At 35.8% G+C, this 23,052-nt stretch overlaps 2 protein-coding genes across 4 annotated transcripts; both read left to right on the top strand.

Annotated features, from left to right (window-relative positions):
* The first annotated feature begins 6 nt into the window (after positions 1-6).
* Positions 7-12,319, top strand: LOC107583696 (phytanoyl-CoA hydroxylase-interacting protein-like). Of its 2 annotated transcripts, none has more exons than XM_016269981.1 (5): positions 7-196; positions 9,744-9,934; positions 10,170-10,344; positions 10,653-10,770; positions 11,571-12,319. In XM_016269981.1, exons 1-5 carry the CDS (start codon positions 91-93, stop codon positions 12,106-12,108), a joined length of 1,128 nt encoding a protein of 375 aa, XP_016125467.1. In that variant the 5' UTR covers positions 7-90; the 3' UTR covers positions 12,109-12,319. The 2 variants fall into 2 exon arrangements, with proteins under 2 accessions (XP_016125467.1, XP_016125466.1); XM_016269980.1 differs by having other exon boundaries at positions 7-217.
* A 3,417-nt stretch (positions 12,320-15,736) lies between these two features.
* Positions 15,737-22,070, top strand: tmem26a (transmembrane protein 26a). Of its 2 annotated transcripts, XM_016269979.1 has the most exons (7): positions 15,737-16,210; positions 16,703-16,799; positions 17,544-17,621; positions 18,357-18,565; positions 20,479-20,558; positions 21,587-21,723; positions 21,822-22,070. In XM_016269979.1, exons 1-7 carry the CDS (start codon positions 16,020-16,022, stop codon positions 21,846-21,848), a joined length of 819 nt encoding a protein of 272 aa, XP_016125465.1. In that variant the 5' UTR covers positions 15,737-16,019; the 3' UTR covers positions 21,849-22,070. The 2 variants fall into 2 exon arrangements, with proteins under 2 accessions (XP_016125465.1, XP_016125463.1); XM_016269977.1 differs by having other exon boundaries at positions 15,738-16,210; positions 21,587-22,070.
* Positions 22,071-23,052: the final 982 nt, after the last annotated feature.

The following is a 23,052-nucleotide window of genomic DNA, read 5'->3' as shown; positions in this document are numbered from 1 at the left end:
CAAAGCGACAGAGCACAAGACTAACCTTGTTTGGGTTTCAAAGCCGAAGCTGAAGAATATTCCCAAAGATATCCAAGCGCCTCTGCAGACATGGAGGCGGCGAGTTTGGCACACGGGGTCGCGAGCTCGTTAAGCCCGCTCGAGGGCATGATCAAGAACGTGAGCCTGGAGTCGCTCCAGCTGTGCGAGAGAGACGGTGAGAAACCGCTGCAACACAGTGAGTGACTGTAAACTTGACAGGTTTATCCACGCCTGTTCTCCCCTGTTAACAAACCTTTTTAAAGGACCATGTTTATTTTGAAATGTGTTGAGCGCTTAAAGACTGTAGTAAAAAGGGATTATTCATTGCTGCAGAAAAAAAAATCGCCTGTCACGTCCATGAAAAGCGGAATATGAGACATGGCAGGCTGCCTTTGTGTGTGCTGGCTGTGGTATCTGATAGTGAAATCTCTGCTGTCTGTGCGAGGCTTTCGTTTCAGCACCATGGACACTACCCTCTTGCAGTCAGCTACTTTTTCTCTTGCAGTCTCGTTTAATTGTCATGCGGTCATTTAAGATGAAACCAACAAACTGGTATTTTAAACCAGTAGAAAAAATTATATAAATATCAAAATAAAGTAATCATAATTTCAAGAGCCCTAAAGCAGTAAAGGATGCTGATGTGGCAGGGGGTGATGCTTTTTGACAGCTTCATGTTGGCAGAAGGTGAAGTCAGGTGCTTGCACACACACACACACACACACACACACTGAGCAGGACACACATCCGGAGGAATCTGCTGTGGCTTTTAAAGGTATACAGGCTTGATATAGAGGCTTACTTGAGGATAAAGTGTTTGTTTTTCACCTGTTTCCATTGCAGGCCTATAAATGCAAATCCATTTTAACTGGTGGAGTCACCTTTGTCTTTTTAATAAGTGTTACAACCATCGGTGTTTCAATAGTGTATGTCTGAAAATGTCAAAATGTGTCATCCTCTTTAAGAATGACTGAAGCAACAAACTGCAAATACGCAATTTGGCAGGCTTCAGAAGAATGCAGCGTTCCTCTAAGGCTAGCACAATGACTCACCAGGTTTTTGAGAGGGAGTCAGAGTTTTTTTTATCTTCCCTACATGAATGTATTTGAATCAGCATTAAATAGCCTAAATAGATTGCTGTGCTGGCAGCACAGTGCCTCTTATCTCTTTGAGTTACCACATTTACACATCAGCGCTCATTTCATTTTGTTTAATTGCAACAAACTGAGGGAGTGCATAATGCACTGTTTTTGAGGTACTAATTGAACTCTCTAATTAGTTAGCATGAATGTGCTTCTCAGACATGAAGGAAAACATTCTCTTTAAACATGGACCAGACTTCTCATCTGTTCAGCTGTCCTAAGCAGACACAGCTGTATCTGCTTTTAAACACCCTTATAAGATCTTTGCAAGATGATGTTTTGGATATTTTTATCTAAAAACTGTCAGTTAAAGTGCATTCAGATGATGATTGAAACCGCTAGCGTTGGCTAATGCTAACCCATCAGCTGAGTGCCGGTGTAAATATCTAAATCAGATTAGCTAGAAACCTGAATCTGTTCCATGCAGGATGCTGAGCAACACCTGGGAATTCCTGACTGCAGCTGGTAACACATGAACAAATACATTTAGAGAAATGTTGCACAAATAACATAAACATCATAATTTGTAATAAAGAATAAATTAGCCTGGGACTAGACTGTTAAAAATATGAATTCACTGCCGTCCACAGCTTGTTGTTATGCAAATGACAAATGTGTGTATTAATATGCAATTCTGTGTGCATTTTGGAGTGGGTCCAGAGATCATTAAACAAACTCTAAACCCTGCTAAACTAGCATTCTGCCACAATACAGAGACGTTTGCAGCTTGAACCTGCAATCTCGCTCTGTGTTGAAGCTCGTACAGGAGAAAAGCATTGTTTTCATGCACAGGGACCAATACTATATTGTAGTCTGTAGTCACATGCAGTGCTGTTTGCCCCCATAAAGACCTCACTGTAGTTTTGGATTTGTGAGTGTGTGGTATTTCGTATGTTAGATGTGCCATCTATACAGTCTGGACATTTCTGTTTTGCTTTATGTAATACTGCAGTTTTATGAGAAAGCTGCTCACACAAGCTGCTCCCCTGATGGATATTCGTGGTTGTTTAGGTGTTTGTGAAGGAGATATTTAAAATGGGGTTTGGTGATAGATTTATTTGAAATGTCTGCTGTTTCAGTACTGTAGGTACTTCTGTGTGTGCATGGCTTTAAATAGACAGTGGTCCCGCAGGAGGCTTTTAGCCATTATTAGAGTCGATATAGAACCAGACGCTCCACGCTTTTCCTTCCTCGTCTCATACTCTCCCATGATTCAGCAGGTAGTTCTCTGTCTGTGCTCTCCTACGTGTTTTGAGTCTCACATTGTTGTCTATATATACACTTCAATCTGTCTATATATTCATATATTGTCTATATATTCAACTTCAATCAGTTTGTGGTTGATTGATGTGTCTGCATTTGATCAAAATACAGTAAAAACACTAATATTGTGAATTATTGCAATATAAAATAACTGTTTTCTATTTTAATATATTTTATAAATGTATTTTATTCCTTCAGAAATCATTCTAATATGCTGATGTGGTGTTCAAGAAAGATTTCTTATTATCACAGTTGTGCTGCTTAATATTTTTGTGAAAACTGTGATACATTATTTCCAGGGTACTTATGAAAAGCGGAATATGAGACATGGCAGGCTGCCTTTGTGTGTGCTGGCTGTGGTATCTGATAGTGAAATCTCTGCTGTCTGTGCGAGGCTTTCGTTTCAGCACCATGGACACTACCCTCTTGCAGTCAGCTACTTTTTCTCTTGCAGTCTCGTTTAATTGTCATGCGGTCATTTAAGATGAAACCAACAAACTGGTATTTTAAACCAGTAGAAAAAATTATATAAATATCAAAATAAAGTAATCATAATTTCAAGAGCCCTAAAGCAGTAAAGGATGCTGATGTGGCAGGGGGTGATGCTTTTTGACAGCTTCATGTTGGCAGAAGGTGAAGTCAGGTGCTTGCACACACACACACACACACACACACACTGAGCAGGACACACATCCGGAGGAATCTGCTGTGGCTTTTAAAGGTATACAGGCTTGATATAGAGGCTTACTTGAGGATAAAGTGTTTGTTTTTCACCTGTTTCCATTGCAGGCCTATAAATGCAAATCCATTTTAACTGGTGGAGTCACCTTTGTCTTTTTAATAAGTGTTACAACCATCGGTGTTTCAATAGTGTATGTCTGAAAATGTCAAAATGTGTCATCCTCTTTAAGAATGACTGAAGCAACAAACTGCAAATACGCAATTTGGCAGGCTTCAGAAGAATGCAGCGTTCCTCTAAGGCTAGCACAATGACTCACCAGGTTTTTGAGAGGGAGTCAGAGTTTTTTTTATCTTCCCTACATGAATGTATTTGAATCAGCATTAAATAGCCTAAATAGATTGCTGTGCTGGCAGCACAGTGCCTCTTATCTCTTTGAGTTACCACATTTACACATCAGCGCTCATTTCATTTTGTTTAATTGCAACAAACTGAGGGAGTGCATAATGCACTGTTTTTGAGGTACTAATTGAACTCTCTAATTAGTTAGCATGAATGTGCTTCTCAGACATGAAGGAAAACATTCTCTTTAAACATGGACCAGACTTCTCATCTGTTCAGCTGTCCTAAGCAGACACAGCTGTATCTGCTTTTAAACACCCTTATAAGATCTTTGCAAGATGATGTTTTGGATATTTTTATCTAAAAACTGTCAGTTAAAGTGCATTCAGATGATGATTGAAACCGCTAGCGTTGGCTAATGCTAACCCATCAGCTGAGTGCCGGTGTAAATATCTAAATCAGATTAGCTAGAAACCTGAATCTGTTCCATGCAGGACTTTGAACAACCTTGGGGATTCCTGACTGCAGCCTGTGAAACCTGAACAAATATATTTAGATAAATGTTGTACAAATAACATAAACTTTTTAAGATGTTGGAGTAAGCCTTTCTAGTAAGGACCTGGATTTGTAATGAAGCGGTTGTAGATTTGATCCCAGTTAGAGGCAACCGGTGAACTGTAAACTTTCGGTGCCCTTGCGCAAGGGAGATGAGTATACAGATGCAATATGAAGGCTAGACTGTGATGTATGTGATGAGTGAAATATAAGAGAATTAACAAATGTTAAACTCTCTAAAGAATTGACAACTTTTTAAAAACAAAAACATCACATTCCCAGCTAAGGAAAGACACTTGTTTTTAATTGATATTGAATTACAAACAGCACATGCTTACTTAATAGGTAGACTGCTTGTAAAATCATCCCTAATTAAATGCAAATATTTAATTCTGTATGATTAAGTGCTGTAATGATTATATGTTGCTTGAGGCTTGACTTAAGTTCATTTTCTCTTCCCTAGAGAAGCTTTGGGCTCATAAACTAGAAAACAGCAGCCTGCTGTACCATTTTATTATGTGCACAGCACTCGTTGTGCGCTCTGCAGCTCATCTCGGCAAAACTTAATTGCAAAGTAAATGTGTTATCTTTATTACAGGCGGAGAGAATCAGATTATGCTCAGAGCAAATTTTCACACACACATTTGGAGCTCAGATGCCAAGAGAATCATGTAGAAATATGATTTGATTAGATTTTTTACTCTTATTAGGTAAATGAAATTGCACACAAACAATAGCAGGCTTTTGTGGTAATTATTTGAATGGTTTGCTTTAGATTAACATTAATATCCTTTTAGGTTAAAAGTACAGTTATTTAGTGTAGATAGATATTTATAATAATCAATAACCAAGCTTGTTCTTGTTAGTTTGGTGGCAGGTTCTGTCATTCTTGCAGTAAAGATCATAAAACGTATAAAGCCTGGCATATAAAATAAGTCAGAAAAAAATATTCAGAAAAATACATTTTTAAACCAAACTGCAATCTTCTATTGATTATTAATAATATAAATAAATAAATATGAAAGACATTGTTATAGTGAAGATTTATCATTGCTCAATATATAGATATATCTCTTTGATTTTTACTATAACCATGTTATTGCTTCCATCATTTTTTACATATATAAAGTTTTAGACTATATATGACACCATAATTTGTAAGTAGCCTGGGGCTAAAAACTGTTAAAATGTAAATTTACTGCCATGCACAGCTTGTTGTTCTGCAAATGACAAACGTGTATTAATATGCCATTCTGTGTGCATTTTGGAGTGGATCCAGAGCTCATTAAACAAACTCTAAACCCTGCTAAACTAGCATTCTGCCACAATTCAGAGACATTTGCCGTTTGAACCTGCAATCTCGCTCTGTGTTGGAGCTCTTTCAGAAGAAAAGCATTGTTTTCATGCACAGGGACCAATACTATTTTGTAGTCACATGTTGCAGTGCTGTTTGCCCACATAAAGACCTCACTGTAGTTTTGGATTTGTGAGTGTGTGGTTTGATTTGCAGTCTGTAGACTCTACAGTATGGACATTTCTGTTTTTTCTGTTATGTAATACTGCAGTTTTCTGGGAAAGCTGCTCACACAAGCTGCTCCCCTTAGATTAACATTAATATCCTTTTAGGTTAAAAGTACAGTTATTTAGTGTAGATAGATATTTATAATAATCAATAACCAAGCTTGTTCTTGTTAGTTTGGTGGCAGGTTCTGTCATTCTTGCAGTAAAGATCATAAAACGTATAAAGCCTGGCATATAAAATAAGTCAGAAAAAAATATTCAGAAAAATACATTTTTAAACCAAACTGCAATCTTCTATTGATTATTAATAATAATATAAATAAATAAATATGAAAGACATTGTTATAGTGACGATTTATCATTGCTCAATATATAGATATATCTCTTTGATTTTTACTATAACCATGTTATTGCTTCCATCATTTTTTACATATATAAAGTTTTAGACTATAAATGACACCATAATTTGTAAGTAGCCTGGGGCTAAAAACTGTTAAAATGTAAATTTACTGCCATGCACAGCTTGTTGTTCTGCAAATGACAAACGTGTATTAATATGCCATTCTGTGTGCATTTTGGAGTGGATCCAGAGCTCATTAAACAAACTCTAAACCCTGCTAAACTAGCATTCTGCCACAATTCAGAGACATTTGCCGTTTGAACCTGCAATCTCGCTCTGTGTTGGAGCTCTTTCAGGAGAAAAGCATTGTTTTCATGCACAGGGACCAATACTATTTTGTAGTCACATGTTGCAGTGCTGTTTGCCCACATAAAGACCTCACTGTAGTTTTGGATTTGTGAGTGTGTGGTTTGATTTGCAGTCTGTAGACTCTACAGTATGGACATTTCTGTTTTTTCTGTTATGTAATACTGCAGTTTTCTGGGAAAGCTGCTCACACAAGCTGCTCCCCTGATGGATATTCTTGGTTGTTTAGGTGTTTGTGAAGGAGATATTTGGAATGGAGTTTGGTGATAGATTTATTTCAAATGTCTGATGTTTCAGTAGGTTCTTCTGTGTGTACGTGGCTTTAAATAGACTGTGGTCCCGCAGGAGGCTTTTAGACATTATTGGAGTCGATAAAGGACCAGACGCTCCACACTTTTCCTTTTTCGTGTCTTACTCTCTTATGATTCAGCAGGTAGTTCTCTCTCTGTGCTTTCCTACATGTTTTGAGTCTCACATTGTCTAATATATACTTCAGTTCAAAAGTTTGTAGTTCGTTCATTGTTTGTCTTTAAGGCTGCTGTTTCTGTTTCTCAAACTTTTCAACAGTAATACACGATAAATAAAAGGTTTTATCTGTCAGCTTTTCTGAGAAAAAAAAAGTTTTTCTATTTGAATTATATATAACATCTAGAGACTATGAAAATAATTTCTCGTCCAGCAGCTCTGACTTTTGTTTACGATCTTAAAACTTAAGTGCTGATCACTGGGCATGTAAAGCATCTGCCCATCTTCCTCTTTAAGTTATGCTACATTGATTAATGGCCTTGATTTGTTTCCATGGAAACTGCCGTCTTTGTTAAAGCATGTCGAAAGACCTGTGGGTGTGTTTTGAAGCTGGCACTTTTTTCTAGAGAGATGCGTACTGCTTAGGGCTGCACGATGTATCGTTTCAGCATCGATATCGCGATGTGTGCATCCACGATAGTCACATCACAGGATGTGCGATGTTTAGTATACTGATTGTTATATTTATACTGATTGTTTTCTTTGCTCACACACAGACACGGTGTCTACACCGGACGCGACAGCTGTACAGAGATACCCATTTTAAATACATTTAGTAGCAGAGCTACTGCACGTGATTTTCAGTGCTGGAAATCCATTTAACCTTTGTTGAAACTTCCGCGTCGTCTCGGAGAGTGCAGGTCACGGTTGCTTAGCAACGGCAGACGCCACGAAAGCGCAAGCTCCCGAGTGCTTTGGAGAGAAGGAGAAAGCGGCGTGGCTGGCGTTTTCCATGTGTTTTAGGCGCGACATGTGAATGGCCCCAAAGTCTGAACGGCGACAAAGCGACTGTTGCCAATCATTTGAACTTTGTGTCAGTACATCATAAAGAGAACGCGGCATCAGTTTATTGTTGGGGATTTGCCGTACCGCGCCGCATCCAGTGTAGACAGCATAACTGATTATAATGGGTTCATTGTATTTTGTCGCGTCGCGCCGCACCGCTCGCAGTGTAGACACGGTAAGAGCCACGCAGATGCACGTGAACACTGAATTCTGTTCACTTCTGCGTCTATTTGTGCCTGAAATACTGTGCTCAGCAAGTATCCTTGTAAACACAGTGGCTTATGGCTTAGGTGAAGGGAAACAATTGAGAAAGAAAATGGATGTGTAACAGTATATTGGTTTACAGCAGTTTAATGTTCCTGAGGCTTTCTGTGTTGTGTATGTTAATCAAACAACAAAACAAAGAAAAATCACTTTTGTAGCTTTAACACAGATTTATTAGATTTAATTTATACAGTGAAGACTATGCAGTGTTATTTTACATTTGATTATTCAATTTCTGTACCTGAATACTGTTAGACTTACCTGAAAAATATAAAGCACTGCTTATTTCATTTGTATCTTTGTTCTGTTATATTTATCTATGCTTGTAATTTGTTTATTTCCTATGCTGATTTACTGGCCTACAAAATCACCCCAATCATTGATTATTTCCCCCCACAAATAAACTATTCAAGTCATGTGGTGATTTATTTTTTCATATCGCTATATACATCGTAGAAAAATTAAATTTAGCATCTTGAGTTTTTTCCAATATTGTGCAGCCCTAGTACTGCTGGTTTAGTACTTGTTTTTAGGTACAAATAAAGTAATCTCATTTATACAGACTTGCTTTATGATTTTGTTGAGAGTTTTATTTTAAATGATCCTTTGACCAAAGCTTGGATAAGATTACATCAACATTTGATGGAAGTACAATTGTTTGTGTATGCTAAACGTATGCAGCATCAAACCAGTTTAAAGCGTGAAGGAAAGCATATTCTGTAGTGAGAATACTTCAGAAAAAAGCAGAAGTTGATAAACAGACATCTGTTGTTTGTGTAAGGGAGGCTGTTGGCAGAGGCGGGGTTCGGAGGGCTTCTTCTGCCAGACCCAGTGTTGTGGGAGGGCTAATGTAGTACAGGAATATATCTATCTCAACTGAGCTCAACGTTGTGAGTACTATTATTTTTCAATAAGACATTTCGCTATTTTGTTTGTGCATTTACCTTCTAGTGCATTTGTATTCTTCCTTTTTTTATCTCACAATTACATTTTTTATTTTTTATTCTAAGACAGAAACAGGCTTTCACGGATTGCTCTGTGGTAAATAAAGCAGAAGAGTTCTGTATCAAAAATACAATAAAATAGCAATATTGTAAAACATTATTATAATTTAAAATATCTGTTTTCTATTTCAATAGAGAAATGTTTCAAATGTAATTTATTTCTGTGATGGCAAAGCTGGCTTTTCTCTGTTACTCCAGTTTTCAGTTTCGCATAATCTTTCAGAAATCATTTTATTATGCTGATGTGATGCTCAAAATACACTTCTTCTTATTATCAAAGTTTAAAACATTTGCTTATTATTTTCTGGAAACTGCGATACACTTTTACAGGATCCTGTGATTAATAAAGTTAAAAAGAACAGCATTTAACTGAAATTTATTTTTGTAACACAGTAAATGTCATTACTGTCATTTTTTATCAATTTAATGTCCAAACTTTTGAATGTTAGTATAACCTCAGTGTTCAGTAATTCATAATATTCAGATATTTATCCTTCAATAAACATGGATCTTTTGTGCTGATTTTTCAGTAATACTCTTTAAGTCCATATTAGAGTAATTTCTTTCCAGAGGAATATATTAGCAGTAGTAAATAATTCAGTTTAGGAGAGAAAGGGCTCAGTGTTTAGTGAACAGTGAGCTGAGGGTGCTTATTGTACAGTAAAGCTTTATCATGACCCTATTCATGGTTTCAAGAGGCGGTTCAATGTTCACTGTGTTTTGTGTGTGTGTGTGCCATTCAGGAATCCCACATTCCTGTTGTGCATTTCTAGACACTAAGATAACACAGTGCCCACACTGTAGCCAACAAAGCACATTTCTAACTCTGTGTGATTGTGTATGTGGGACAGTGTAGCAGTGTTTATAGAGAAAAATTTAATATTTCAAACAAAACAAAAGATTTTAGACAATATGCTTTCTTTCTTTCTTTCTTTCAGATAAGGCTGAGGATCCCGGAGTGGTAGGAATGGAGTTACCTGTTGCTCGCAACATCAAGATCAGTAACATCACCTGCGACTCCTTTAAGATCTGCTGGGATATGGACCCTCACACCACAGAGAAGATCACACATTACTTCATTGACCTTAACAAGAAGGAGAACAAGAACTCCAACAAATTCAAACACAAGGTAATCAATGATTCAGTTCACAATACAAATTATTTGAATTATTCTTCATAGTCTTGAGTATTGCCTGGGGTTTCAAAGTTTGTAATAGTTTATAATACAAATGGGCTTTTTTTGGCCTATTTATGAGAGCATTTTAGCTAAATTTCATTATGTTGTTCATCGTCATAAAAAAGATTCAGATGGTTAAATGTCATTAATTAGTCAATTAATTCCTTGATGACTCTCTTGTCTTTAGGATGTGCCTACGAAGCTTGTTGCTAAGGCAGTCCCATTGCCCATGACAGTGCGAGGCCATTGGTTCCTGAGTCCACGGACAGAATACACAGTTGCTGTGCAAATAGCATCCAAACAGACTGATGGAGATTACGCTGTATCAGAATGGAGTGACATTGTTGAATTTTGTACAGCAGGTAAATAACCCAAACACACATACAGATTGAAAAGAATGTAAGATGAAGATTGTACAGCACATTTGATACACACAGGTAATTAAAAGTGCTTTAAATTTGCATTAAAATAGAGAAAAAAAATTCAATTTGAAAAAAAAGTGATAAAAATAATATGTAAAATCGCTTAGGAATATAAAAATGATCGAGGAAAAATGCTTTAAATACCTAAATACCAATAGGAGGATAAAGACATGGATCTTTTAAATGTTGTGCTGCTGATCAGCTTTTTATGTGGTTAACAAATAAAAACATTTCCTTCAATTTTCTAGATTATTCCTCGGTGCATTTGACGCAGCTGTTGCAGAAGGCTGAAGTCATTGCTGGCAGGATGCTCAAGTTCTCCGTCTTTTACCGGAATCAGCATGAGGAATACTTCCAACATTGCAGGTGATTCAGAAAAAAAAACCTCTGTAAAAAAATACTTAGTATATGAAATAGGGAGGGAAAAGAGAACGTAATGCTGGTTGAGGAAGATGATGACAATCTTTCTTTACTGCTAAGATTCAGATCGGCATTAGAAAGTAAACAGCTCCCTCTTGTGGAATCATTTTCTCTTTAATTAGCTGGGTTTACTTCTTTTTGTGAACTGCATTTATATTTTCTCTTACACTAATGTTCAAAAATTTGGGGTCAGTATGCTAAACATGGCCAAAGTTTCAAAAAACGATTTGCACATATAATGTAGTATTTCTGTGCCAAATGCACTCCTTCCGGGTTTGTAAAAGTTTCAGAAAGTTTTTATTCAATCATGGTCCTTCGTGACCTCATGAAGAAAATAATACTTTTAGCAGCAGAGATGCTTTAAATTGATTACAGGTGAATGTAAAGGAATTTATAATGTTACAAAAGATTTATATTTCAAATAAATGCTTTTCTTTTTATTCATCCGATCATGATTTCCATAAAAAAGAACCACAATTGTTTTCAACATTGATAGTAATACGAAATGTTTCTTGAGCATCAAATCAATAAATTATATAGAAAACATTTATTTTAAATTGTAGTAATATTTCACAATAATTCTGTTTTGCTGCATTTTTTAAACAAATGCTGCCTTAGTGAGCATAAGGGACTTCTTTCAAAAATGTTAAAAAATCTAACTGACCACAAATGTTTGAACAGTAGTATAATGAAAATATAAAATGCGATTAAGGGATTTTAGAAATTTCTTTTTCTTTCTCTCACAGAGATGTTCTTGGCGGTCAAATGATGCCCTCGGTAAAGGATAACAGCGGTAGTCACGGTTCACCTCTCAGCGGTAAACTGGAGGGGATCTTCTTCAGCTGCAACACTGAGTTTAACACCGGTCAGCCGCCCCAGGATTCCCCATACGGCCGCTTCCGTTTCCAGATACCTGCAGAGGTTCTGTTCAACCCTGATACACGCCTCTACTTCGGGGACTTCTACTGCATGTACACTGCCTATCATTATGTTATCCTCGTCCTGGCTCCGCGGGGCTCGCACGGAGACCTTTACTGCAGAGATCGCCTTCCGGAGCTGGATGTGATGAACAACCGTTTTCTGACATGTGTCTGTGGGGAGGATGGGCAGGTGGTGTTTCAGCATGCGCAGGATGTGATTTTGGAGCTGATTTATACTGAGCCGGTGCCGCTGGCACAGGGGACTGTCTCTCAGATCAGCGGCCACCAGTTGATGAGCTTGTCAACTGTGAATGCTAAGAAAGACCCCAGCTGCAAGACCTGCAACATCAGCGTTGGGCGCTAACTTGGGCGAACATTCACACAGACGCAGTTGTGCTTATAACAAGAAGGCCTCCTGAACAACCTTTGAATGCTACGTTACAAAACAAGATACAGATGAACTCCAAGACAAATGACCCCAGAATCCTTCAGATATACTCAAACCCCTTTGGGGGGACTCACAGGCCCCCAGCTAATGCTAGAAAATTATATCTTTGCTCAATGAACTGAGAAGTGTTACAAAAATTGCAACAGAAAAAATAGAAAAGATTAAAGAAAAGAAATTATTCAAGGCAAAAAAAAATGAAAATCAAGATTTGAATTTAGAAAAAATTGAGAACAGAGTAAAGCTAAATTTCCAAAACCTTCAATCCCACTGTGAATTTTTCATGTTTTTTTGGTGCTTTTTCTGATCGATATTCAGAGCCCAGCTCTGTTTATCTCCAAACCGTTTGTGGCTTTTTTTTAACACACAGTGACTCTCAGACAGGGATGTCGTGCTCAGTTTTCACTGGGGCCATCAAGCTGCCCGTCTCTCTTATGTTGGACTTGTGCTGCATGAAGTCTGATCCTTTAAGCATCTACATGCCACCTCAGCCTTTAAACCTTCTATATGAGGATTTTCTTCATTTACACAGATCCTGTGGTCTGCGTGCCCATTGAGCCTCTATTCACCCTTGCCATTCGCCTCTGAGGACTTCTACTGCATGTATACTGCCTAGCATTACATTATCCAGATGTGACAAAAAACAAATGCTTTAAGAGTTTTACGACAACTGATCCTTTAAGCACCTACATGCCACCTCAGCCTTTAAACCTTCTCCTTTATCCTCAGTCTTTTAATTTTCTACTCTAAACGCAGTTCTCCTTTAACCTTTCTTACTCATTAAACATTGTTATTTTGATGTTCTTGTTTTGTTTTTAGAGACTGTGTGATGCAGTATTGATGGTGTATGATGATTCCTGATAGAACATCAAGCAGTAAGTAGAACTGATTTGTATAAAACATATCCTAAACATATCCACTGCAGGACACAGCTATGTCCAGGTTCTTAAGGAGTTTGCAGTGTTCTATCAGAGACTTATGGTTTCGTTCTTGCACCCTCTGGTGGTGAAAAAGTTCAATTTCACAGATGCATGCCTAGAATTTTGTGCTGTACTGTATCTGAACTTGTTACTTACTCCTTAAGATTCAAAAATAGAAGCCAATCACAGCAGACATGGATGCACAATTTTAATTTTTATTTTATTTTTTGAGAACTTTTAGCTGCCAGTATCCTAAAATCTAAAGTCAACATGTAGCTTTTGCTCAAAGTAAAAAATGTAATTAATGATATGATATATGATAAATTCTATACTGTATGTACTCATACTGTTCAAACATTTGGGGGCATACCAATGCTTCGTTTATTAGATCGGCAATGCTGAAATTTTGTAATACAGTAATATTATGAAACATTATTACAATTTAAAATCACAGTTTTTTATCTGAATATATTTAATTTATTATTGTGATGGCAAAGTTTAATTTTCAGCATTACTTTTGAATTTTCAGTGTCACATGATCCTTCAGAAATCATTCTATATGCCGATTTGGTGCTCAAGAAGCATTTATTATTATTATCAATGTTGAAAACAGTTGTAGAAACAGTGATGCATTTTTTTCAGGATTTTCAGATTTTTTTCAGCATTTATTTGGAATAGAAATCTATTTAAATCATCAATTTTATTATTGTCATTTTAAAGTATTAATTTATTTTTAAAAAATCTAACAAACCCAAACTTTTGAACAGTAGTGGGAAAAAAAATAAAGCCTAGTCAGTGTGTTTTGTGTTTTCTAGGAGTTTTGATTATATATGAGGGTGTGTGTGTGATTGTGTTTCTCTGCATGTTTTGTCTGTATATAAGTAAGTGTGTGAACTGTTTAGATTCGAGTGTGGTGTGTCAGCTGGAAATATGACTGTTTGACTGACAAAGCAGCACCTGTTTGCTCAGTTTAAAAATAAATAAAGAGTCTGTCATACCTCTGTGCACTTCATTAGTGAAGAAGGGATGAAAAAGGAACAAAAAACACCTGTTTATTCACTCTCTACACATTCATGACTTTTATTGCCTTACTCTAATATGCTGTAGAAAAATGTTAGTTCAAATTTGGACTTATGCACAGGACAGTATCCCAAATCAAGTTCTCGCTGTGTGAATGTGCCTCAGAATGACAGACATGTTGAGTAAATATTGTTTTTTTATTGTTGCCATGTTTATGAATACCAAATGTGACTGTTCATTAAAGACCATTCCGAATGAGACTACTGTGTGTGTTTGAGCCAGTCTTTGGGAAGTCTTTCTATAAAAATTATCATGTGTATGCATTTATATTTTATAGGCTTTAAATATTTATAGATTGTAGTTTGTAGGTTTCCACTTTTATTTAGCTCATCAAATAAAAGCATTTTAAAAACTGGTTTAAAAGCAGAACAAAATATACAGACATATACAATTAAATGCAAAAAAAAAAAAACATTAAATAAATACCCCTAATCTCCATTATGGAATACTGTGTAAGTACCTACACTTATTATTATTAAACAAGCACGAAAAGATACAAAATGACCAAGACCACCATTTTTAAAATTCTCTTAAAATATTGATAAAATCTTCAATTTATTCATGCCTCTTTCTGTCCCTTCAGGTTTGTGCATAAAATATTCAGACCAAAGAAAGATGAAACTGTTGACTATTACTGACATGAGTACTGATTCCTATTGATGCCTACACACTGCAAAATTTGTGAGTGTATTAGAAAAGATAATAATAATAAGACGAAGAAAATTGTAAAATCTTACAATGAAAATATTTTACATATATTTTCTACTGTTTTGCTCTTGCCTTGTCAGCTACGAGGCAGCTAGCATGTGAAAGTGGTTCTGTGTTGAAGGTGAATAGCAGAGAAGTTCTGCTTTTCCCTCTGAGGGGGAGTCTGGGAAAGTGGCTGAGAGGAGCAGAAAGTTGCGTAGCCTTCTTGATCCTAAGATGAGCTTGATCCTTATTATAAACATCTGACTTGCTATCTCTTACGAAAAAAATAATAATATGGGAATATACGGCAAAATATAATGTTATATATTACATATTTCCATATATGGGAAACTAGTGCTTATATTTTATACTGCAATATATCCATTGACCATTTATGGCTATATTGATACATTAATCATTTAGAAATGAAGAAAAATAGCATTACATGTAACATTCACAAAGTTTGACCCTTTATTGTGTACATATATTGCACATGCATGCTTCCACACACACACACACACACACACACACGATAATGAACATGAACATTATAAACATGAACAATCTAACTAATACGATTTTTTTCAATCAATTTGACTTGACTTATGTTTTTCCAGTGGTTGTGTATGTGATGGCCATCACCACAGACAAACGGACACAGTCTTTGTGGTGTATTCATTTAAATAACAATAATAAACAATGTAGAATTTAAACTATATTCTATCTGTCGCACACACTGCTAAATGATATAGATCAATAATCGTATTTACCATAATTTACAGAAAACACAATATATGTGTGCCTTGGCATATAGAAATGATAATTGAATGCTGCCCTCTACCGGTCACTTAAAGTTTCGCACGTTTCCTTTGTCACTGAAAGAACTAAGAAAAAAAGTTTTGCTAAACTGTAAAGAAAGAGTGTCCAGATATACAATAAACGTACGTTTAAACGACACGGTCTTGTATAAGCTCTTTCAGGTTTCCTCCAGCTGTGTCTACAGGACAAACTTTTCACATCTGAAAGTGATTTCACACACTGACGCTGGTGGGAGGATTCAACACACGAACTGGGGACCCAACGGGAGGCAGTCTAAGCGCACTTTACACCGCTCAAACCCGGGACACCATTGCCTCTACCATGATTTTAGTTAAATTCGTGTGCGCCATCATAACCAGGTCTTTATTTATTCTGGTCTCTCTCATCGGCGTCTGGAGAGTGAAAACAGTGAAAAATGACAACATGTACTGGTTACTGACTGTCCTTTACCTTCCTCTGGTCGTGGAGATGATCATCACTTTAAAACGAAGGAAAGGGAAAGACTACAAATGGTGAGTGATACACTTTCCATTTACATTTCAACAAATGAATATACACGATTTATAGTACTGTCAGATTCACTGATCTTGCCAACAGCTGTTGGTCATTTTCTGCTGGATGACACACTCTTCTTGGTCCAAATAACTTGTATTCAATATTTAGCTTAATTTCGGTGTTTATGTGGCTTTTATTTGACTTCTTTAGCGGTAGCTTGTTCTTAGGTTTCAGTTACATTTTTAATTCAATTTTCCTAAAAAGTTATCGACATTCCTATCTCCCTCCCTCCCCCTCACCAACATCCTGCTAGACCTATTGTTACTGCTGACACAGTAACACACAGGGTGTGTGTGAAAAATACTAGAGGTCTAGTATAATCTGAGTGGTCTCCAGCAGTGACCCTAACGTTGGCCCTGAAAGGAACATTCAAAAAAATAGCATTTATTATTTAGTTGTTCAGTGTAACTTCTATAAAAGTGATTTAACCATCTTCTGTCCTCTTTTAGGTTTTCGCCAGCCATCCTCTTCTTCCTCATCAGCATTATTCCATCCATATGGCTTCTAGAGTTACATCATCAAGAGAACAAAGCCAGTGACCCTCAGGTAGTATTCTGTATTCACTCTCATGTCGTTCCAAACCTGTATGACCTTGCACTTTCTGTGAAAAAGATGTTTGTTCGTTTTTTCTACAGAAATATAACAGAAAAATGTGTCTCAAGCTTACTACGGCTGCTTTTATTTGATCAAAAATACAGTAAAAAAACAGTAATATTGTAATACTTTACAATTTAGAATATTATAATTATTTCTGAAGGATCATGTGACAGTGAAGACTGGAGTAATTGCTGCTGGAAATTCAGCTTTGCTATCACAGAAATAAATGACATTTTAAAATATATTTAAATAGAAAAGGGATATGTTAAATTGTAATAATATTTCACAAAAATGTGATAGCATAAGATAAATAAATGCCTTGGCAAGCATAAGAGACTAAAAAACCTTAAAAATCCTTAATTGTTCTGGACTTTTGGCCTGCAGTTTATATTGTATATCATTGTGTAAATTGTTTTTATCTGCGTCTTATTTTATTATTATTATTTTTTCTCTGTACTGGGAGCTTCACCAATACAGATTTATTGTGTGTTTAAGCATACTTGGCAGAGAAATTCTGATTCATTTTAGGATGAGGACAGCCATTTTAATGTCTCGTGAATGTTATTTGTCAGCAAAATGTTGTGATTATGCATATGTTTTTGTGAAGTCAGTATAGCCCTGTTATGCTCTTAAATAAGCTGATCATACTTACTTCTCTAATTTCTTCTCTGTGGTTTTTTTTGTATCTGGCAGTGTAGGAAACTGGACTCTTGGGACAATGTCAAGAGCATATTGTCTACAAATGGCACAATGGGTGAGGAAAAACTAAAGGTAATCTTGAAAATTATATTTGTTTATTTTTAAGTTTTAATTTGTGGTTCAGTGTGTAGCTGTACAAAAGTGACTAATGCTCTGACTGTGATGCATCTGCTATATACATATGCACAAATCACACATGCTTCCAATTTGTGATGTCATTCATTTCCTGTGCTCCACAACACAGACACATTTCCTCATAATGTAGTATGCAGAATGGGTAATGGAGCCTTTCGTTTCCTCTTCAGATTTAAACAGAAGAAATCATGATATATCACTAGTATTTTGCTAGTACACCCCAGCCATCCCATCACCCTCTGCTCTGGTTTTGGTGGGGGTTCTTTGAAACGTTTCCATTGTTATGTTTAGTGGAGGATGTCCAAGATGCATTTTGACACTCATAGGAATTCAAAGGTTCTAGCAATAAGTCTTATTTCATTCTGCATCTATTCCTATGATGAGCTATTATTTTTGGACCTTATTTCCCACATTCTGTGGATCTAGAAACCAGGAAAACTTGATCTTTGCTCATTTTCCTTCGTAAATTTGACCACTTTGATGCTTTTCTCCAAAGTAACTTGCAGTTCACTCATAACTGGCAGCCAAAAGTGCTGAATCCTTGTGGTAAATAAGATGATTCATCAAGTCATGTTTCTTGGGAATGAAGAGACTGTTCCCCTTTCTTGTCAGTGGTATGATCTGTTCAACAATTTATAAATATCTTTGTGTGTAAACTATTGTGTCTTTCAGCATTTGGAGCGCATGCTCACTAATGTGTGTCCGAATGACTGGATCCTTGGTCTTCATCAGGTTCTGCTCATTCTTCTCATCCTCGGAAAGTGGCTGCTCCCATTAGGAGGAGGAGTCACACGTGACGAGCTGTCTCAGCTTTTACTCATCTTTGTTGGCACGGCGGCAGACATTCTGGAATTCACCAGTGAAACTCTTTCTGATGTCAAGTGGGTACTTCCTATTCTCAGCCATTAAACAAAAGCTTGACTCAATGTCAGTTCATAAGCTATTGTTGATCTACAATGCTGTATTTCTCGATTTGATTATTGTTCGGCCCTCAGGTGCATTTTGTGCCTGAAAAGATCAGCAATTTGTAATTGTTTTATTTGAAATGTTGTTACTGCTGAATGTTCAGCAAATTGTACTCACAATAAATTACACAATAATAATAGCTAATAATAATAATAATAACTAGCTTTCTATTTTTTCTATTCTATCTACTTGTCTTTCTTTGTGTGTGTGTGTATATGTGTGTGTATAATATATATATATATATATATATATATATATACAGTGGGGCAAAAAAGTATTTAGTCAGCCACCAATTGTGCAAGTTCTCCCACTTAAAAAGATGAGAGAGGCCTGTAATTTTCATCATAGGTATACCTCAACTATGAGAGACAAAATGAGAAAAAAAAACCAGAAAATCACATTGTAGGATTTTTAAAGAATTTATTTGCAAATTATGGTGGAAAACAAGTATTTGGTCAATAACAAAATTTCATCTCAATACTTTGTTATATACCCTTTGTTGGCAATGACAATTGGTGACTGACTAAATACTTTTTTTCCCCACTGTATATATATATATATATATATATACACACCTTGCTACATGTACTGCGTTAGGCAAACCGAGACTTGTCATTTGCACTTATATATTGTTGCTCTTTTGTTAGTTTTGTCTGCTTTTATTGTCCTCATTTGTAAGTCGCTTTGGATAAAAGCGACTGCTAAATGACTAAATGTAAATGTAAATGTAATAATAAATACTAAAAACCAATGACATTTCTCTTTCAAATTGTATTTTGTGTAATTAAAAGTCAACCCTGTTACATTTAAAATGTGAGGTAATGTTACTGGCATTTACTAGGAAATATCATCACACCACACAACATTATTCGATATTTTGTATGGTACATTTCTGTGGGACAAAGAGAAAATTGGCTTTTTGTCAGAAAATCTCTAAAGCATTTTAGAAAACAAACAAACACAAGGAACAGACAAAGCATATGAAGTATTTAAAAAGGCAGCCTTTTTATTTTAATTTCTTTTATTTATATTTAATCAACTAAAATTTATAATAAATGGTGACGTGCAAATATGTGACCCTGGAGCACAAAACCAGTCATAAGTAGCACAGGTATATTTGTAGCAATAGCCAACAACACATTGTATGGGTCAAAATTACCAATTTTTCCTTTTATGCCAAAAATCATTAGGAAATTAAGTAAAGATCATGTTCCATGAAGATATTTAGTAAATTTCCTACCGTAAATATATCAAAACTTAATTTTTGATTTGTAATAGGCATTACCTAAGAACTTCATTTGGACAATTTTAAAGGTGATTTTCTCTATATTTAGATTTTTTTTGCACCCTCAGATTCCAGATTTTAAAATAGATTTATCTCAGCCAAATATGGTCCTATCCCAACAAACCATACATCAGTGGAAAGCTTATTTATTCAGCTTTCAATGTCAAAAAATGGACCCTTATGACTGGTTTTGTGGTCCTGAGTCACATATAAAATTACCGTTTTTTTACTTAGTTTTTTCTTTCCTTTTTTTGTATTACACTCTAAATACAGTTGAATCAATCATATACAGAGACAGGATCTCTGGTTTTTCCTGTCAGTGATATCAGTAGTAACACAAATGGCCCCTTTCCTGAGAATGGGCTGTCAGAGTTGATTTTTTTTGTGTCGGCTGGTAAAAACAGACATAAGTATTGCTGTTTGAGAATCATTATGCCAGCCATAATGCCTTCTTGATTTTCAAATTTAGAAAGACTCATATATAAATTCTAATGCATTATTTGATGCATAGCTGCATAACAAGTTATTTACTGTGTGTTATAGGGAGAACAACAATCAAGTGGTGTATGTAATCTTGGCAGTGTGGACATGGAGTATGTTGCAGTTTCCTTTTCATCTGGCAGGTTTGTGATCACCTATTTGTGTTTCTTTAACATCCCACCATCAAACGTCACAGATGTTGCTTTGAAAAGCAGCAAAATGACCTATAAAACAGTTCAGGCTCCCTCAAGTGACTGGAGGAGGACCCTGCTGTTCTGTGAAATTTCAGTTTGACGCTCAGATATTGTAAATGTTTCATCCTGCTCCATCAAAAGTATTTTTCTTACCCTTGGAGCTCACATAAACTAGCGGTTTGGGATGCAACTCAGTGTAGTGTAACAGCGCTCCAGTCGTTTGTAGATCAACAGCATGTGTTTTTGTTGCGTTATGCTCTATGCATGCTGTCCTTTGAGGAATGAGTGCTTTGGCAGCCGCATGAATTTAAACATTACCAAACCCCATAGGAAGAGGAGAGGGGTGGATTTTTTTGGATCTTTTCAACCATTTGCCGAAAGTTCAACTGACTGTTCACTTCTGCAAATCTACCCTGCTGACTGGTCTGTAAACTATGGAAACTTATTCCTGCCATGAAATAAAAAATAGAAAATGTAATTACATATTTTCATCTCACCACTCTTACTTTTTTTTAGATTTTTTGAGTTATATAAGTTATAAACTCATAATTGCAAGTTCATATAGAAACATTAAATTCTGAATTGAGAAACTCGTAATTGCAAGGGAAAAATTCAAAATTGTGAGATAAAAAGGTGTAATTCCTTTTTTTTTTTGATCGTGTGGTGGAAACAAGAACAGAATTCTGAGGGAAAAAACAGCTCATAGCTCAGATTTCTGAGGAAAAACATAAACATAAAAACCCCATGCATTTAGAGTAATTGATTTCCTATAGTTTATGGAGCAAAGTGCACAACAAAAAAACTGAACAGTTAGCTACAGTGGGGCAAAAAAGTATTTAGTCAGCCACCAATTGTGCAAGTTCTCCCACTCTTGCCTAGTGTAACATGCAAAATTAATTTAGTTTGGCTTTTGAGTTATAATATTAATATCTCTGTGTTTGTGTTGTTTTTGTTTCTCTCTTTCATGTATGTTACAGTTGTGACGTCCCGGCCGCAGAACTCAGATGAGCCGAAGGGTGGAAATGGCTGTTGTAACTTGGTCTTGTCAAGACACAGTACAGATATTTGGAACATCGTGGAGAGTTTGTTTATCCAGGACGGGCCCTTTCTCGTGGTACGTCTCATTGTGATGATATACTTTGATGTGTTCCACCAGATGTTGGTCTTCTTCGCTATTAAGAACTTTCTAGTGGTCGTCCTCAACCTCTACAGGCTCATAGTTATCTGTCAAGATTTTAAACCACCATCATCATCATCACTACCATCTACCTCTTCTCCAATATGAAAGAAGCAAAGAAAATAAGATTAAAATAAAAATGTAGCTTCTTCAATACAAATACATTCCATTAACTGTGCCAGATGTTTTACTTCAAACTGGGATCTGGGGACCCCCCAGGGGGATGCAAGAGAGTGCTAGGCAGTGTTCTTTTATTTTATTTTAGTGTCATTGAGATACTATTAGAATATCTATTCATATTTTAAATTAGTTTCTGTTTTATATTCACTATCATTTTAGTTAAAGTTTTAGTCATTTTTTTATTAGTTATTATTGTCTGTCTGTCTGTCTATCTATCTAATTTTTTTATTAGATTTTTAGTAAGTAGTTTTAAAATAAGAAATTTTGCCTAGGCAACTATTTGAAATAAGTTCTATGGGGTCAGTGGAAAAGTTTATAAATAAAAAAATGATTAAAATAAATTGAGTTAAAAATAGATTTAAACAAATAAATAATTCATTATTAATCATAATAATAATAATTATGATATATAATAATACTATTATTATTAATCATCAATACACTATTTTATATCATAATAAAAACTAAATATATTCCAAATAATATTTTGCACATAATTTAATATTATTTATGCATTAAAAATGTATAGCAACATTTAAAATTTTAGGATGGGGGTCCCTAGCACCAGGATGAACATATTTGGGGGTCAGTGGCATCTAGAAAGTTGAAAACCCCTGGCTTGTACTGCTTAGAAACACATTTATGGGTGACAACAGTTTTAGAAATGTATTTTGAATGTGTTTGAATATGTTATGTACAACCAAACTAGGACCAATAGTAGATGTTATATTACGGCATTCATTATTTGGTTCCTAATTTTAAAATATTACTTTTATTGAGCTTTTTTAATGTTTTACAATGCTTGTATGTCAGACAGTGTTGTGAAGCAAGATCAAAAACAGTAAGAGAACTCTAGTTTTTTTGTATAATGAAATGTCGGAGGCAGACACACATATCTATTGCGTACATGTGTTAAAAGGGGTCTGCTCATGCATGATTACTCTGCGCATTCAGATATGACTCTATGATATCAGACTATTTGAGTCACTCTGACATGCGAACAGGCGGAGATAATTAGAGAATCTGTAGTTGATCTACAGCAGGTCCTAGATCAGCCTTTTCAAAGGACCATGCATTTTAACCAGA

Source organism: Sinocyclocheilus grahami, unplaced genomic scaffold (genome assembly GCF_001515645.1).
Source record: "Sinocyclocheilus grahami isolate Dianchi unplaced genomic scaffold, SAMN03320097.WGS_v1.1 scaffold54.1, whole genome shotgun sequence".
Lineage (NCBI taxonomy): Eukaryota > Metazoa > Chordata > Actinopteri > Cypriniformes > Cyprinidae > Sinocyclocheilus > Sinocyclocheilus grahami.
The sequence above is the reverse complement of the archived record's forward strand: the minus strand, read 5'-3'. Positions and strand labels throughout refer to the sequence as shown.

What these genes read in the sequence shown, in the direction of transcription:
- LOC107583696 (XM_016269980.1), top strand. Translation starts at nt 91, where the DNA reads ATGGAGGCGGCGAGTTTGGCACACGGGGTCGCGAGCTCGTTAAGCCCG. An exon ending in TGAGAAACCGCTGCAACACA is followed by an intron (nt 218 to 9,743) that starts GTGAGTGACTGT and finishes TCTTTCTTTCAG; the next exon opens with ATAAGGCTGAGGATCCCGGA. An exon ending in GAATACTTCCAACATTGCAG is followed by an intron (nt 10,771 to 11,570) that starts GTGATTCAGAAA and finishes TTTCTCTCACAG; the next exon opens with AGATGTTCTTGGCGGTCAAA.
- tmem26a (XM_016269977.1), top strand. Translation starts at nt 16,020, where the DNA reads ATGATTTTAGTTAAATTCGTGTGCGCCATCATAACCAGGTCTTTATTT. An exon ending in AAAGGGAAAGACTACAAATG is followed by an intron (nt 16,211 to 16,702) that starts GTGAGTGATACA and finishes GTCCTCTTTTAG; the next exon opens with GTTTTCGCCAGCCATCCTCT. An exon ending in GAAACTCTTTCTGATGTCAA is followed by an intron (nt 18,566 to 20,478) that starts GTGGGTACTTCC and finishes TGTGTGTTATAG; the next exon opens with GGAGAACAACAATCAAGTGG.